This window comes from Phocoena phocoena, chromosome 14 (assembly GCF_963924675.1).
Source record: "Phocoena phocoena chromosome 14, mPhoPho1.1, whole genome shotgun sequence".
Taxonomy (NCBI): domain Eukaryota; kingdom Metazoa; phylum Chordata; class Mammalia; order Artiodactyla; family Phocoenidae; genus Phocoena; species Phocoena phocoena.
Genome location: NC_089232.1, coordinates 7,304,769 through 7,323,935, shown reverse-complemented (window position 1 = coordinate 7,323,935; position 19,167 = coordinate 7,304,769). Strand labels below are relative to the sequence as shown.

The 19,167-nt window shown below is 36.2% G+C and overlaps 1 protein-coding gene across 1 annotated transcript in view; it reads left to right on the top strand.

Moving 5' to 3' along the window:
• Positions 1 to 19,167, top strand: part of EIF5B (eukaryotic translation initiation factor 5B) — a 66,910-nt gene that overhangs the window by 27,368 nt on the left and 20,375 nt on the right. The window contains exons 7-10 of the mRNA XM_065890970.1: positions 5,088 to 5,183; positions 5,680 to 5,769; positions 7,360 to 7,434; positions 11,639 to 11,925. Of these exons, the coding sequence (XP_065747042.1) occupies positions 5,088 to 5,183; positions 5,680 to 5,769; positions 7,360 to 7,434; positions 11,639 to 11,925 (548 nt within the window). The remainder of the gene's footprint in view (positions 1 to 5,087; positions 5,184 to 5,679; positions 5,770 to 7,359; positions 7,435 to 11,638; positions 11,926 to 19,167) is intronic.

Here is a 19,167-nt window from a genome sequence, read left to right as displayed (position 1 = left end):
TGCAAAATAATAAATTGATGTCCCCTTAACCTCCAAAGGTGACCAGTGGAGGTTTAGTATTAAATTTAGAATTTAATTTTGCTTTGGATGTATATCATTTTATCTTAATGGAGTTTTATATAATTGATATGTTTTCATCTCCTAAAGTCATTTATGGTTTTGTTTTGTTTTGGTTTGTTTTTTTTTGCGGTACGCGGGCCTCTCACTGCCGCGGCCTCTCCTGCCGCAGAGCACAGGCTCTGGACACGCAGGCCCAGCGGCCATAGTTCACGGGCCCAGCCGCTCCGTGGCATGCGGGATCCTCCCAGACCGGGTAATGAACCCACGTCCCCTGCTTTGGCAGGCGGACTCCCAACCACTGCGCCACCAGGGAAGCCCCATTTATGCTTTTGATACTCAAATTATACCATCTTTGGCTAGCAGGAAGTCATTCAGGTTGGTCCCTGTGACTTTTTCACTTGACTACTGTATTCTTGGACCTCTTCCTTGCTTTCTAACACCACGAGATATCCCAGGCTCATCTTGCACATTTTCTCCTCTAGACCTTGAAATCAACTGTTTACCCAGGGAACCTTGGTTCCTTTTAGTTTAGAGACCATAATCTGAGCATTTAATCAGTTATGTTTTTGACAGGTAAGATGATTTAAAATAGTGTCTTTGCTCCTTTGAGAAGAATATTTTGGGACCTCTCTTAATGTCCTGTCCTTACGTTCCACAGATTTTTATATTATAGTAATTTTGGTGCTTACGCTATAATTAAAGTAAGAGCTACCTTGTATTATGTATTTAGTATATACCTGATGTTACCTTTGACATTATTTCCTCATAAATATCTTCATTCCCATCATATAGATGAAAAAATGGAGACTCAGAAAACTTTAACAGCTTGTCCAAGGACCTAGAACTGAGATTTAATTGATCTGTGTGACCAGCTCTTTGTTATGCATTATATGGTCAGCTGGGAGCAGTAAATGTAGAGAAACACAGTCCTTAGATTTCAGAAAGTCTTATTCTCAGTTGGGGATATAGCTTTTTAAAAAACAAAAGTAAAGAACAAATTTGAGTACAACTAGCACCCAAATATCAGATTTGACTTGTGGCTATCTGACAGGCTAGAAGCACTCATGGAGAAATTGGGATAGGACCACGTAGGGAGTAATTTGCCAATCTCAGAAATGCTGTTTTATGGAGTAGCTTGACTTGTATTTACAAGATTAGCTGAAAATTATTTAAAATTGTGAACTTGGCATCAATCTTTAGGACAGGCTTGGAAGAGATGGTCTCTCAAGTAGCATCTCTGGCCCTAGTCTCTTTTCTTATTCTTCATAGTGTTGCTCAGTTTTTGCCCTCTTATGGGTTCCTTATTGTCTGTTAATAAAAGTGTCCAAACTTCTTAACCTGACATTAACGGCCCTCCACAAGTGCATTCATTGAAAAGATACTACATGCTATGTCTCACCATATCTTTAAAAGCTGCCTTGTTAGGTAAATATTATTTACATATTCATTACCTAGAATAATATAAAACTTATTCATTGAGCTCAAAATGTGTTCTTAGTCTGTTCCATAGCCTTTAGTCTGTAACTACTAAGCATACAGCGAGTACACATTCCCCTGAAAGACACAAACAACCAACATGCAAAGAAATACATAACCTGGGTAGTCCTATACCTATTTAAAAAATATACTCCTATAACTACTTACATTTTATCTAAGTTAAAAAAAAATTTCCAACAAAGAAAACTCCAGGCCTCTATGATTTCACTTGGGAATTCTAACAAATATTTAGGGAAGAAATACTGCTAGTTATGAACATTATCTTCCAGAACTACCCAACTCATTTTATGAGGACAGCACGCCCTTATATCATAGTGAGACAAAGACATTATGAGAAAGGAAAACTGCAGACCAATATCCTTCATGAACAAAGATGCAGAATTTTTCCACAAAATATTAGCAGTTTGATTCCAGCAGTACAATTGACCCTTGTACAATCTAGGGGTTAGGGGCAACTCTCCATGCAGGCACAAACCTGTGTATAATTTTCTAATTGGCCCTCTGTATCCACAGTTCCACATCCACATATTGAACCAGCAGTGGATCTTCTAGTACTATAATATAATACATATTTAGTGAAAAAAATTTGAGTATAAGTATTTGTGTAGTTCAGACCTGTGTTATTCAAGGGTCAACTATATAAATATTTATGCTTATGTGCGTATATTTATATTTAGGGTTAATCTATCATGACCAAGTGGGTTTTATCCTGGGGATGCAGGGTTGGTTCAGTATTTAAAAATAAATAAATAGTTCACCATATTAATAGACTAAAGAAGAAAATCTACATGATCATCTCAATAGATGGAGAAGAATGATTTGACAAAATTCACCATTCACGTATAATAAAAATTCACAAACTGAGAATAGAAGGGAACTTCCTTCCCTGACATAAGACATTTACAAAAAACATACAATTTTCAGTTACTGGTGAATGACTGAATACTAATAAACACTAATATTGTGATTTAGGCAAAGATATCCACTCTCATCACAATCATTGCACATTGCACTGGAATGTCCTAACTCAGGCAACTAGGCAAAAAGAGAAATAAAGGCATGCAGACTGGAAGGAAGAAGTAAGTCTATCTATTCACAGATGACAGTTGTCTACATAGAAAATCCCATGGAATCTACCCCCCACAAAATCCTACAGCTAATAGTGAGGTTAACAAGATTATAGATAAGACCAGTATGCAAATATCAACTGTATTTCTATATGCTTGCAATTAACAGTAAAAATAAAAAATTAATGGTACCATTTACAGTACCCCCCCCATAAAAGTCATTGAAACACTTAGTATTTGTGGAATCTATATGCTGAAAACTATAAAACACTGACGACAATAATCAAAGACCTGTGTAAATGGAGAGATGTTGCATTCATGGATTGGAAGATTTGATGTTGTTAAGGTATCAGTTCTCCTAAACTGATTTGTAGATTCAGTGCAATCTCAATCAAAATTGCAGCAGAATATTTTGTGGATATCTATAAGCTATTCCTAAAATGTGTATGAAAAGATAAAGGAGTTAGAGTGGCCAAAGTATTTTTGAAAAAGAACAAACCTTGGAGGACTCACTATCTGATTTCAAGACTAACTGTAAAAACAGTAATCACTACAGTGTGATACTGGCAAAAGGATAGACAAATAGATCAGTAGAACAGATAGAGTCTACGTATGGTCATGGTTTTTTTTTTCTGTCATAGGAAAAGACAATTCAGTAGATAAAATATGATGTTTACAACAAGTGATAGTGGAACAGTTAGACATTGTGTAAAAAAAAAACCTCAAAACAAAAAAACTTAGTCCTAAATCTCAATCGTTATATAAAATTTAACTCAAAATGGATTGTAGATCTACATATAAAATATACAACTTAAAAACTTTTAGGGCTTCCCTGGTGGCTCAGTGGTTGAGAGTCCGCCTGCCGATGCAGGGGACACGGGTTCGTGCCCTGGTTCGGGAGGATCCCACATGCCACGGAGCGGTTGGGCCCGTGAGCCGTGGCCGCTGAGCCTGCGCGTCCGGAGCCTGTGCTCTGCAATGGGAGAGGCCACAACAGTGAGAGGCCCGCGTACCACACACACAAAAATTTTAGAGGAAAACATAGGGGAAGATCTTTGTGAGTTTGTGTTAGGCAGGGAGTGCTTAGTTACAACTTCAAAAGCATAATCCATAAAAGGAAAAAATTATAAAATTGAAGTCCAGTTAAGAACTTTTGCTGTGCAAAAGACACCATTGAGAGAATTCAAAGAAAATACCTGAAAGTCATACGTGATAACTATGTGTATGTGTGTGTGCATAAAAATATATATAAAGATAACTTGAAACTCAACAATGAGAAAAACAATCCTATTTAAAAATGGGCAAAAGTTTGAAGAGACACTTCACCAAGAAACTATTTAGTATAAGCACATGGAAAGACTGCTCGACATCATTAGGGAAATTCAAATTAAGACCACTGTGAGATATCACTACACATTTATTAGAATATGTAAATTTAAAAGAACCCAACATCTGTCTTTACCAAATGCTGGTAAGAGCAGTTGGAACTCTCACGTATTACTGGTGGGAATGCAGAATTGTAAAGCCACTTTAGAAAACAGTTGGCAGTTTCTTACAAATTTAAATACAGTTGACCCTTGAACAACACGGGTTTGAACTGTGTGGGTTTTCTTAATAGGTGGATTTTTTTCCCAATAATAAATACTACAGTAACTACACAATTTGTGATTGGTTGAATCTGAGGATGCAGAACCATGAATATGGAGGAATCATGGATACGGAGGGCTGACTGTAAGGTATATGCAGATTTGCAGCTGCGCGGAGAGTTGGCAGCCCTGACCCCCATGTTGTTCAAGAGTCAACTGTACATATTTATCTTAATGTCCCATCATTCCCACTCCACAGTATTTACCCCAGAGAAATGTTCACAGAAAAATCTGCATGCAAATGTTCCTAACAGCTTTATTCATAATTTCAAAAACTAGAACTCAAATGTCCTTCAGCTGTCTGTCGAATAAGGGAACTGTGGTACATCCATACAATGGAATGCTGTTCGGCAATAAAAAGAAATGAAGTACTGGTACATATAGTAACGAGGATGACTCAAATCCATTATGGTGATAGCCAGACTGTAAAGTGTTATTTCTGTGACTTTCTGGAAAGAGCACATGTTTTGGGTTGGAGAACAGATCAGTAGCTGCCAGGGGCATAAAGATGTGAATAGGGTTTAACTTCCCAGAGCAGCACAGGGTGATGGAACTGTTCTGCATCTTCATTATGATGGTGGTTGCATAACTACATGCATTTGTCAAAAGTCACAGAACTGGACACCAAAAAGATGGAATTTAAACGTATATAAAATTTAAAATACCTTACATTAAAAAAGAGGGTTTTCCATGAACGTTCCTTTATATTTTAGGGTATGTATCTCTGAGGTGAATAAAATGTTATCTTCTTAAGTAGTATTTCTTAGGTGACAAGCAAGTAGTATAAACCCTGAAATTTTCCATTTTTATCCCTCAGGTGTTGAAGTGCCATCAAAAGACTCTTTGCCAAAGAAAAGGCCAATTTATGAAGATAAAAAGAAGAAAAAAACACCACAGCAGCTGGAAAATAAAGGTTTGCATACAAAATAGCCTGTGATTTAGAAACAGTTTTGTTTGCCTTTTCCCCCATAAGCTTCAAGACAGAAGTCTTAAAAAGAAATCAGCAAATCAGAATTGCATACTGAAACTTACTTCCTGTACCTTGTTTCTTGTTATTATCATTCTCAACGGATTCAAATGACAGGTTAATGGAAAAGTACTTTTGTTTGAAGAATGTGGATCCTATGCTATGAATAACTGTTCTTAACTCTGAAAAGCACAACTATCATTCTTATGTTTTCTGTTTCCTTCTCAACCTTCTGTAATTTTACATTCTATTCTTGAGCAGAAAGAAAAACTAGTTTCCTCTTTAAAAAAACAACAATGCATAGCTGATATTTAAATGTTTTCTAAGCTTGCTAAAGAATTTAGGTTGTACTACTGGTTTTTATTCAGTACTTAATAGAGTATCCTAACAGAAATTATGCACTGAAAAGTATTGTTAACGTGGTTTCTGTTCCTTTTTTCAGTATGTGAACCAGTGGAGTTAAGTGCTGCTGTAGAAGTTGTGGAACAAGGAGTACCTGAAAAAGAAGAGACACCACCTCCTGTTGAACCAGGTCAGTAGTGTTGACTAATTAATTCCTGTTAAATATCACTGATGTGTCATAAGTTGTCTTGGTTATCGTTAGTTTGGGGAAACCAAATGTCTGGCAGGATGGCCTTCTTCATAGTTCTTTCTTTTCTCTAAATCATTTCATTTCCACTGAAAAAAGTGTAGAGGTGAGACTTGAATCACTTTTGTTCTTTACAGTAGTGTTGGTAAAATGTTTTGTAGAGAGGATAGAGAGAGGTATTTGGATTTTCTCTGATGTTTTTATTTATGGGTCAGAATTCTTAAGCGGTACCAAGAAAAACTAAAGTTCTTTATTTAATCCTTCGGAAGCAAATTGGAAGCATTTTTAATTAGAACTTTTATTAAGAGTCATAAAAATTGGTGTTTTAAAATCTTTATAGAGGTCAGCTTCTGTTTACTAAATTAGTAAGAGGATTCAACTTACTCATTTTGTGTGTGTGTTTTGAGATTGGAGAAAATCTCTGGATTTTTTTTTTTCTTTAAGATAAACATTGTTCTAATTCATGAGATAGCTGTTGCTAGGAGAGCCAGAGGCTGGCTAAATGTATGTTTCGTAAAATCAAGAGAATCTCCAGTGTTTAAAGACAGGAATGGGAGCAGCTTTAGAGAATGTTAAGACTGACCCACACTGGTGAAAGGTATTACTGATCCTATTTTTCTTCCCCTCCTATTCTCAATATAAAAAGGATCATTTTCCTGGGCACACCTCAGCTTAACAGGATGAGATTAGAGAAATTCACATTGATAGACTTAACAGCAGTTCCCTATTTTAGGTGATATTTGTAGCACTAGAAAGAATTGCTAATTTAGGAGGAGTTAGGGGTATGTGTTTCTGACTCATTTCCTCCTCAAGAAGGCGTGTCCAAACTTGTTGACAAATAGTAATTATGACAGGGAAACAAATACTACAGTGTCCCAATCTCATCTTCCTTTCATTTGAGAATAATTTTGCTTGATTAGATTTCAGTAAAAAGAGTCATTTTTGTTAATGAGAGTTTAAAGTCTATAAATTCAAAATTATACCTTTCTGGCTATTTTTTGGGTTGTAAGCACAATGTACGGTTCTTATTTTCAACTGGAATAGAAGTGTAGATTTGTACCTCCAACTATGTAATTTAAGTTGTATTTATATGTATTTGTAGAGGTTAAAGCAAAATAAACAGTACATTCTTCTGTATAAAGTATAGGTTGAAGATCAAAAAGAAGATATATGTGAAATTTCTTTTATCCTCAAGAACTGAATGCCATCATTTACCCTTTTCAAGATCTAAAGGAACATTTCAATGAGTTGCTAATATTTTAATTACCTCAAATATGAAATCTGCGTTAAGTGTAATATAGTGTATTCAAAACACGAGGAAATTGTGAAGCATTTAGTAATAGTAGAGGATTTAACATGGTAGGTATATTGAAAACTAGTTCCAAAGGTAATGAAATTGTGTACATACTTTTTGCATAACTAAAACATTTATTTCTTTATGTCAGGATAGTTTTCTACATAATTTTCTTTTCCTAAAAGCAATCTTATCTGTCTAAATATATTCTGTGTCTTTAATGAAAATCTTATTTACAGAAGAGGAAGAAGAAACTGAGGATGCTGGATTGGATGACTGGGAAGCTATGGCTAGTGATGAGGAGAGAGAAACAGGTGAGTAGCTTGTAAGCACACATTGATAAGTCCGGTGGTTATTGGAGGTGTGTATATTAAAGAAATAGTCTCCCGATGATGAGAGCTGTATGAACATTCCTGGGGATAGAGACCAGTCTTGCTCTCTCCATTGCCATGGTTCCTAAGTCCTCATATGGATCCTGATTTTATTAATAAATGGTTTTTCAGAAAGTCATTTGTAAGATAGTTGCCTAGGCTTTAGAATACATTTTTTCTCAGAGTGATAATGTTACAAATGGGGATAAGTTATTAAAGCTAGCCTACCAAAAAAACCTGTTGAACTTAAAATATAATACAAAGATAATACAAATGAATTGTTTAGTTCCTAATCACTATGAATAAAAAGTGTTTTTGTCATTTCTTCCTGTCTTTTTTAGGGTTTAATTTGCTGGCGTTTTGCTAACTTTTTGAAATGAATATTTGGCTCTGTTTTTTCAGTCGTTTTTTAAAACTACAAATTTTTCTTTAAGCCTGGCTTTAGCCAAATTCTGTAAGGTCTGATACGTTGAATTTTAAATTTTCTATTTTGATATATTAACTTTTACCTGGGATTTATTTAGAAGTATATATATATATATTTTTTTTTTTTGCCGTACGCGGGCCTCTCACTGTTGTGGCCTCTCCCGTTGCGGAGCACAGGCTCCGGACGCACAGGCTCAGCGGCCATGGCTCATGGGCCTAGCCGCTCCGTGGCATGTGGGATCTTCCCAGACCGGGGAACGAACCCGTGTCCCCTGCATCGGCAGGCGGACTCTGAACCACTGCGCCACCAGGGAAGCCCAGAAGTATATTTCTTAATTTATGAAAGTGAGGACTTTACGTATCTTTGTTACTTCATTGTGATCAGAAAAATACATGGTTCTGTCCTTTGAAATACGTCGACTTAACCAACCATTTGTTGGGCTGTAAATTATTATGAATGTTTCATATGTGATTGGAAAGAGTTTATATTCTGCATTAGTTGGGTGACTTGTTACCTATATTTAGTTAAGTTTGCTGATCATTTTGTTCACCTCTTATGTTCTGTTCTGAGTTTTTTTTCTGGTGTGCTTTTTCTCTCTCTCACTGAGAGTTGTGTGTTCAAATCTCCCATCGTGCTTGTAGGTTGTCTGTTTCTCCATGAGTTATATTAATTTTTGCTTTATATATTTTGGTGCTATATTATTAGATGAATGTAATCTTATATCTTTCTGATGAAATAACTGTTTTGTCATTTTATGTCTAGTGATGCCTTAAAGTCTACTTTATCTGATATTAATAGCTATACCAGCTTTAATTTACATGATCTTCTTCTGTCTTTATTACACTTTCTATATCCTTAAACAGCATATAGTTGAGGTTTTAAATCCAGTTTGTCAATTTTTATATTTTACCTAGAGTACTTAGCCCATTACATCTAACATTTGATAGAGTTAATAAAGTATATTGATTTTATATTTATCATCTTATTAAGTTCTTCTTGTTCTGTTTCTTTTTCTCTCCTTTCTAACCATCTTTTGGTTAGAAATTATTTGAATTTTTTCTCCTTTCATGAGCTTGGAAGTTTTGTACTTTTCTGCTTACTTTTAGTGGTTACTCTGGAGAGTTTTCACGTGGATCTTTTTTTTTTTCCCTTTCTCTCCATCCTCTCATCCAGTATTCCTCCTCCTAGTCCTTATCTCCTCCTCTCACATCAGCCCCACTAGAAGATGAGGACTGATTTCTCTGTTCCCTGCAATGCCTGTGGCAGTGCTTTGCACATTAGACACCCCAAACAAGGATCTGTGCAAGAATAAATGGATGGGTGGGCAACTGCTCTGTGTAATTCCTCCCCCTTTCCTGATAGATGCCTTTTAAATCCTCACAAAAGCTGAGAGGGGCTGAGGGGGTTAGGAAAGTTGTCAGAGGGCGGGCAGCTGTCCTTAAGTGGTGGACCTGCATCTGGAGCCGCCTGGGCCTGATTCCAAAGCCTGCCTCGTCCCCTCTCCCTCTACGGATTCCATAACGAGATGGCTCCTGCCCTCAAATCTGATGAGAGACAGAAACTAATGCAGAAATTAAAAAACTGTGCCTGGCAAATAGCAGGCGCCAATAAACACGTTTCGTTGTTGAAGGAGCGAAGCCCTAACAGTGGTGTGCAGACATTTCTGTGGGGCCCAAAGGAGACACCTAAGTGTGTTGGATGAGGGGTGAGGAAGGGGCTGTAGAAGACTTCTAGAGGGGCACACTTGAGGGGGACCTTGAAAGGTAGGTCCTTGCCAGGGGTGCGGGAACAGCACGGAGGGATGAAAAGAAAGCAATCTGAGAAAATGGAAGACCTTTAAAAGCCACAATAGGGAATACCCTTAGTGTTAAACCTCCCCCAAGCACCCCCATGGCTCCAGCCCGAGATCAGCAGACAGTGCTGGGGCCTGACAGGCTACAGAGCTGGCAGCAGGTTGGGGGACTACGCCGCACAACGGCTGCACCCTGCCTTCCCTCGCTCTGCCCAACCCAGACCAGTGCTCCTCAGCCCTCCGACTGGGCCTGACATGGATCTTTGAACTATCACTGTCTACTATTATATTCTTTCCAGGCAATGTAATGACCAAAGAATACATAAACAACATTTAACCAATTCTCAATTTATATACCATTGTTCTCATTAATTTTAATTCTCTGTTTTAAACCCCATAATCGCTTTTTTAAAAAAGCAGTCAGTATATATTTAAGTTTACCCACATTCTTAGCTTTTGTTGTGCTTCATTTTTTTCCTGCACCTCTGACCTTTATTTGGGATCATTTCTTCCAGCCTGAAGAATACCTTTTAGAATTTCCTTCAGTATGCATCAGTTACTGAGACATTCCATTTTTGCTTTTCTGAAAATATCTTTATCTCATCTTCATTCTTGAAGGTGACAAACTAAATGAGGAATTCTTAGTCGTAATTTTATTAATACTTTGAAGATATTAGTCCCTTGTCTTGGCTTTTATTGTTTCTGTTTAAAAGTCAGGTTACCAGCCTAAATTTTTCATGTTTCTTTCGTTTTCATCAGTTTTATTATGATGTGGCTAGGTTTGTTTTGTTTTTATTTATTCTGCCTATATGTTTTTATCAGTTTTGCAGTGTTATGAGCCACTGTTTCTTCTCAGGGATATTAGTTAAGCCTATGATAGACCTTCTTACTCTATCACTGTATCTTTTCCTCTTTTCTGTATTTTTTACCTATTGAGTCTCCATGGTTCATTGTAGATTTCTTCTGATCTGTGTTCCGGTTCATTAATTTTCTCCTCAATTGTTTGCAACTGTAGAAATAATTTGATGTCAAGGTTGGTGTTTTCTTCCTCCAGAGAGAATTTATATGTACATCTACCAGGAGTCTGAGTGAACTAGCAATATAGAGTTGTCTTATTCCACATGTGGAATTTAGAGGATCTGGAGGTGATATGCCAATAATGGGGAGGCCCTGTTTACTTCTCGTTTATCCTTACTGCTACAGTACAGTTTTTCAGGATTTCACCCCACAATAAGGGTATTGCCCAGTGTCCATCGCCCTCGCCCCATGGAAATCCTTGGTAGGCCTGAACTCCCAATGCCTGGACCCCTAAGCTTTGAGGGGCCACTAAGAGCTGCATAGCTTTTCAGCTGCCTCCTCCAGGATCCGCAAGTGACCCCAGGGGTAACAAAGTACTAGGCATCGTGTCCACCTCCCTGGGTTTCTGTCCTCTCTTGTATCCTAGCTTAGTAATGTTTTTCTTGTTTGTTAGCTGAAGTATGGTTAATGCATTAAGTTTTTACTGTTAAATGGCAGTCTTCATTGTAGCAATGTAGACAAACACTGCATTTATGATGTATGAAAACATTAATTTGGAATTAATGCTGTATTAAAATGTTACTCCCTGGGCTTCCCTGGTGGCGCGGTGGTTGAGAGTCTGCCTGCCGATGCAGGGGACATGGGTTCGTGCCCCGGTCCGGGAAGATTCCACGTGCCACGGAGTGGCTGGGCCTGTGAGCCATGGCTGCTGAGCCTGCGCGTCCGGAGCCTGTGCTCCGCAACGGGAGAGGCCACAGCAGTGAGAGGCCAGCATACCTCCCGCCCCCCCCCAAAAAAAAATGTTACTCCCTTATTTAGTACATGTTCAGTATTATTTTCCCTTTAAGGTCTCTATCTTGATAGAAATCTCATTGTTAACTTTCATTTATTTCAAAATCTCTTCCTGAAAGTAGGAAACACGGTGCATATAGAAGTAAAAGAAAACCCTGAAGAGGAAGAGGAGGAGGAGGAGGAGGAGGAGGATGACGAAGAGAGTGAAGAAGAAGAGGAAGAAGAAGGAGACAGTGAAGGCAGTGAAGGCGATGAAGAAGATGAAAAGGTGTCAGATGAGAAGGATGTGGGGAAAACATTAGTTAAAAAGCCAAGTAAAGAAGTGAGCTCGGAATCTGAGTATGACTCTGATGATGATCGAACTAAAGAAGAACGGGCTTACGACAAAGCAAAACGGAGGATCGAGGTATTTATTTTTCCTCTTCTCTTTCCTCCTTTCCTCCCCACTCCTCTGTGAACATTAGAACTATACAACTAAAGGCTTTTATTGAGGAGCCCTTTTAAAAATACAGTCTCGGAGTGGTATCTTTGTCCGGTTTTTGTGGAGACATAATAGGTCTTTAACAGTGGTCTAAGCCAAGGACCTCACTCTTAACCTAAGACAGAATGGTGACTGCTTCATCATTTTTTTTTTTCCTCCAAATTTTAATGTGCTCTTTGACAGTTTATCGGTATACAGAGGTATTCTGAGCTTATGCCCTCTAGTTGAGTTTTTGCCTTATGTATTTAGGTTAGTCATTCTGAGGCATCTGATCCCTTTAGTTGTTTAAATCTGGTGGGTTAATGAGGCTTATATCAACATTTAGTCAAGGTCACATACCTAGCCGGCTTACCGTTTGGCCTACTTAATGAGGTAGACTTCTACTACTACTTCTACTAGGCTTCAAGAGAAAGTTTTCTTTAGTTATGTCAGCTTAGCATAAATAATACACTAAAAACTACTTTAGTTTGCTTTGAGGATGCTAAACTATTTTAAAGCTAAAAACTGTTCTTAGCTTTCCTTTTCTTAATCTTTTCATATGTAATTCTAGTTTTTAATTTTTGTTTTAATACCTATATATCAGTATTTGCCTTTCCTTCTGTAAAGTCTAGATAGGAATAGATTTTCTGAATCTCTAAAGGACTAACAGAGTCTGTTACTGTAAACTGGGGTTTCTCAACCCCGGCACCGTTGACATTTTTGGGCTGAATAATTCTCTGCTGCGGGGGACTGTCCTCTTCATTTTAGGATGTTGAGCAGTATCTCTGGCCTCCACCCAGAAGATCCCCTCCCTTCTCCTGCACGTGTCTCTGCTTCTTCCCCACGGTACCTACTCAGGCCAACTCCCTTGTATACCTATGTGTAAGAGAGACAGTTTGTGTACTGTGTTTGATGATTTAAAAGCAAACAGAATGGGTGTAATCAGAAAGTAAAAGTTCCCCCATTATCTCACTCCCCAGTGAGATAACAAGAACAACCCTTGTTAATGAATCTGTTTATCAGCCTCATGTTAAAAAAAAATTCATTAATAATTAGATAATAAATTTTGTGGATGCATATTTTTTTCCACATAACAATATGCTATGGGCTTCCTTAGCTCAACAGTTTTTAAACAGCTTGCTTGGGATATGATTTACGTACCATAGAATTGACCCATTTTAAGTGTACAATTCAGTGACATTTTGTAAATTTACAGAGTTGTGCAACCATCACCACAACTCAACTTTAGAATATTTTCATCACCCCAGACAAATTCCTTGTGCCAGTTTGCAGTCATTCCCCATTCCTAGCCCCATGCAACTACTAATCTGTTTTTCTGTCTCTAGAGAGCTGTCTTCTCTGGAAACTTCATTATAAATGCAATCATATAATATGTAGTCTTTTGTGTCTGGCTTATTTCACTTAAGTCTATTCATCTGTGTTGTTGCTCTATTAGTACTTTGTTCCTTTTTACTGACAAATAGTGTTTTGTTGCACAAATATACCACATTTTATTACTGTCCATTCACCAGTTGAAGGACATTTGAGTTTCCACTTTTTTGGCTATTATGAATAGTACTGTTATAAACATTCTCATATGAATCTTTGCATGGAAACATGTTTTTATTTCTTTTGGATATATTCCTAGGAGTGAAATTGCTGAATCGTATGGTAAATTTGTGTTTAACTTTTTCAGAAACTACTAAACTATTTTTCAGAGTGGCTCTGCAACTGAAAATTTTTATCAGTTGAGGGTTCTAGTTTCTCTGCATCCTTACTAATACTTGTTACTGTCTGCTTTTCCATTATAACCGTTCTAAAGGATGTGAAGTAGTATATCTTATTGCAGTTTTAATTTGCATTTCCATGATGTTGAGCATTTCTTTGTATGTTTATTGGCCATTCCTATAATCTTCATTGTTGAAACATCTATTCAAATTTTTGTCCATTTTAAAATTTTGGAATTTGTCTTTATTATTGAGTTGTAAGAGTTCCTTTCATTTTTTAAGTTTCTTTTGAAGTGTACACATTTTTAATTTTGTTAACATCCAGTTTATTAAATTTTTCTTTTACTAGAGCATGCCTCTGTTGTTGTATTGAAGAAATCTTTGCCTAACCCAAGATCATGAATATTTTGCCCTGTGTTTTCTTCTTAAAAATTTATACTTTTTGTTCTTGTATTTTTAACTCTATGTTAAGATAATTTTTTTGTATGGTGTGAAGTAAGGGACTAACATCATTTTTTAATGAATTTAACCAGCATCATTTGTTTAAAAGACTACTCTTCCCCCATTGTGTCATTTTTGTCAAATTTGTCATTTTTGACAAATCAAGTGATCAGAAATGTGAGAGTTTATTTTTCGACTTTTGAGTTCTGTTTCATTCATTTGTATATCTGTTCTTACGTCAGTACCATACTGTTTTCTATTACTATAGTTTTATGGTAAGTTTTGAAATTGGGAAATGTAAGTCTTCCAACATTATTCTTGCTTTTCCAGATAGTTTTGACTATCCTAGGTTACGTGCTTTTCCATACAGATTTTAGGGTCAGCAGTTTCTGCAAAAAGTCTACTCAGACTTTGATAGAGATTGCATTGAATCTGTAGATTAATTTTGTGGAGAATTACCATCTTATTAATGTTAAATCTTCCAATCCATGGAAATAGGCTGTCTCTCCATTTATTTATATCTCTTAAAATTTCATCCAGCAGTGTTTTGTAGTTTTCAGAGTATAGGATTTATGATTCTTTTGTTAAATTTATTGCCAAGTATATTTATTGTTTTTGATGCTCTTGTGAATGGAGTCACTTCATTTAATCTTCCATTGTCAGTATAAAGGTGCACTTGATTTTATAGATTGATCGTGTTGTATCCTGCAACTATACTGAAATTTTTTTATTCCAGTAATTTTTCATGGATTGCTTAGAACTTTATGTAATCAGTGTCATGTCATCTATCAAAGACAATTTAATTCTTCCTTTCCAGTCTTACTGCTGCTTATTTCTCTTTTTTTGCCCTATTTCCCTGGCTAGACCAATACATTGTTGAATAGAAGTGGTAAGAACAGACATGCTTGCCTTGTTCCCAGTATTTGGGGGGAAAATGTTCAGATTTTCACCATTAACTATGGTATTAGCAGTGGGTTTTTCACAGATGTCCTTTGTCAGTTTGATGAAATTCCCTTCTTTTCCTAGTTTGTGGTGAGTTTCTGTTGGTGAGTGGATGATAGATGCTTTTTGTATATTTATTGAGATGGGTTTTTCCCTTTTTGTATTGATATATGATGTATTATGTTAATTGGTATTCAACCAACCTTGCATTCCTGGAATAAATCCACTTGATCATGGTATATAATCCTCTTTATATGGTACTGAATGTCATTTGTAATATTTTGTTGAGGAATTTGTGATCTATACCTATGAGGATATGGATCAGTAACTTTCTTATCTTAAGATGTGTTTCTCTGGCTTTGATTTCAGATTAATATTAACCTCGTAGGATTAGTTGGGAAGTGTTCCATCCTTCTCTACTTTCTGCAAGAGTTTGTGAAGGATTATATTATTTCCTGTTTTGAATGTTTGTTGGGATTCATCAATAAAGCATTTTTGGGGGGAGGATTTTAAAATTACTAATTCAGTTTATTGTATTGTCATTTTCTTTTTCATCTTGAGTCATTATCAGTAATTTTTGAGTTTCTAATTATTGTTTTTCATCTAAGTTGTGAGCATAAAGTTGTTCATAGCATCCTTTTACAGTCCTTTAAGTTTCTGTAAGGTCAGTAGTGGTGCCTCCTCTTGATTCTAATTTTGGTGATCTTTGTCTCCTCTTTTTTTTTTTAATTTTTTTTTATTGGTCTGTCTGGCTAAAGGTTTTCCATGTTTGTGAGCATCTCAAACCAACTTTTGGTTTCATTGATTTTTCTTTATTTTTGTTTGTTCTCTTTTTAGTTGATTTTTTATTCTGTTCTTTATTATTTTCTTTTTACTTTGGGTTTAGTTTCCTCTTCTTTTGCTAATTTCTTAAGGTGACAACTTAGATAATTGATTTGAGACCATTCTTTTCTTCTCCACATCATATAGGCATTTACAATTACAGATTTCTCCTCTAAGGTACTGCTTTAGCTGCATCCCACAAATTTTGACTTTTTTTGGTTTTCATTCAACTCAGATTTTCTAATCTCACTTTTACTATTTCTTCTTTGATCATGCATTATTTAGAAGTGTATTGTTATAATTTACAAATATTTGTGGATTTTCCTTATATTCCTTCTGTTAATTCTAAATTCTGACCATTGTGGTCAGAGAACATACTTTGTATAGTTTCTGTCATTTTAGAGTAATTGACCTGTTTTATCTTCTAGCATATGGTCTCTTCTAGAGAATGTTTCTTGTGTACTTAGGAAGAATGTGGATTCTGCTGGTGGTGGCTCTGGTGTTAGTTAGGTCAGTTTTGTTGATACTTCTGTTCAAATTTTGTATACATTTGCTCATTTTATGTATAGTTTTTCTATCCATTATTGAGAGTGGGCTATTGAAGTTCCCAAATTTATTGTTGAATTTTATTTCTCCCCTCAATGTTTTCAGTTTTTTCTTTATATATTTTGGGTCTCTGTTAGGTTTGTATGTGGTTATACTTGTTATATCTTCTTGAGGATACAGATATGTCTCTTGTCTCTAATACCATTTTTTGTCTGTTATTAACATAGCCATGAATCTCTCTTATAGTTATCATTTGCGTGGTATGTCTTTTTCAGTCTTAATGCTTTCAGTTTATGTCTGTGTCTTTGACTCTAAAGTGTCTCTTGCTGACAGCATGTGCTTTAATCTTACTGTTTTATCCAGTCACACAATGTGCCTTTAAGAGCATTTAATTGATTCACATTTAAAGTTATTATGGGGAATTCCCCACTGGTCCAGTGGTTAGGACTCTGCACTTTCACTACTGAGGGCCTGGGTTAAATCCCTGGTTGGGGGACTAAGATCCCACAAGCCACTTGGTGGGGCAAAAAAAAAAAAGGAAAAAAGTTGTCATAGATGTGATGGAATTTTCTTCTCTCATTTTGCTATTTGTTTTCTACATATTGCATGTCTCTTGGGTCTTTTTTTTTAAGTTATTTTCTTCATGGTTACTCTAGGCATTACAATATGTATCTTAACTTATTATTTTCTATTATTAGTAGCTTAATTCTAGTTAAAAAAAGATTTTGTTCCAATATAGATCTATTTCTTTCTTTATGCTATTATTGTTACATATATTATGTATTATTGTTACATATGTTTATAAATGTTACAAACCCAATAAAACAGTGGTGCTATTAATGTCTTATTTGATCTTACATCTTTTAAAGGAATTCAGAGAAGAAAGGAGAAAAATATATTGATAGTCTTTAATATTAGCCTAAATATTAACGTTTCTAGTATTCCTTATTTCTTCCTATGAATTTGAGTTTCTGCTGGTGTCATTTCGTTGCCACAGTATAGCTCCAGTACCTCCCTCGCCTTGCCTTTGATCTTTGTTATATTTGTTACATCTTTATCTGTTATAAGATCAAGCATACAACTTTAGAATTATTTTTGAAGTTATCTTTTAAATCAGCCTTTAAGAGAAGAAAATAGAAAAAGGTAATTTTTACTGTGTTTTATATTTACTTATATAATCATCTTTTACCATCACCCTTTTTTTCTTCATGTGGCTTTTCGTTATCATCTGGTGTCACTTCATTTCACCCTGATAAACTTTCTGTGTTATTTCTCATCATGCTAATCTTCTAGCAGTGAATTCCTTAGTCGTTTTAAGTCTGGGAATTCTTTATTTTACCTTCATTTTTAAAGATAATATTGCTGCATGCGGAATTCTTGCATGAGAATTTTTTTCTCTTGTTTAGTCCTTTGAATATGTTACTGCATTGCCTCTGGCCTCCATTGCTTATGGTTAAAATGAAGCTGTTACTCTTATTTGGGTTCCCTTCTACACAGGGAGTGATTTTTCTCTTGCTGTCAAGATTTTCTTTTTGATTGTGGCTTTTAACAATTTAACTAGGTTGTGTCTTGGTGTGGCTATCTTTTGTATTTATCCTACTTGGAGTTTATTGAGTTTTTTAGATGTGTAGATTGATGTTTTTTGTCGAATTTTGAAAATTTTCTGCCATTATTTCTTCAGATATTCTTTCTGCCTATTTCTCAGTCTCCTCTCCTTCTGGAACTCCACTGGTGCACTTAAGAGTATCCTGCAGATCTCTCAGGGCTCTGTCCATTTTTCTTCATTCCGGTTTAATTTCTATTAATCTATCTTTAAGTTCTTTGATTCTTTCTCCTGCCAGGTTATAGCTACTGTTGAGCCCCTTCAGTGAATTTTTAAATTTGTTACGGAACTTTTTAACTCCAAAATGTTCAAGTTATTTTTTTTAATTATGATTTTTTTCCTATTTATTGATGTCCTCTTTTGATGAGTCATCATCACACTTTTCTTTCAACATGGTTCCCTGTTTTTGAGTCTTTGTCTGATAAGTCCAAAATCTGGGTCTCTCAGAGGTAGTTTCTGTTGACCACTCTGAATTCTGTTGGCTCCTACAAATGTGGTAGTTTGGGTTTTTTGTTTTTTTTGCCTAGTGAATCAGGTGGACTAATTCTGTTATGTCTTTGGCTTCTATTGTATGCAACTGCTGATGCCTCTTCTCAGTTTTGTTTTCTTTGTTTTTGTTTGTTTTCGTTTTTTAAGTTCTTGTTAGAGGACCAAGGACCTCTTTGGTCTCCTCTGACAACCTTGTAAGGGGCACAGCCTTCTGGACCACCGGAGATTAGTAGTATCTTATCAAAGCCTGGTTTGCCGGTCTTGTTCCACAGGCCTCCCTGTTAAATGTCTGACTGATCTTCCTGGTTATCTCTTGTCTCACCAGTATCAAGGCCTTAGTCTAGTTGTGATTTTAGTTTTATCTCTTTGTTTGCCATTGGGGCCACTCCTGGTTTTGGCAGTGCCCTACAGTGTGAAATCCCCTGTCCCTCTCTCATATCACTTCTGCCCCATGGAGCTCTGGGAGTGAGAGGAGTGTGATGGAGCAACTCCAGTCTGAAACTCCACAGTTGCTCTTACTGATGGTCAGTAGATTTTCTTGAATTAAATGTTTCTCAATTTGTTATATGCTGTTGGCCAATTTCTAGAGTCTTTAAGTGGCTGTTTCAACAATTTTGT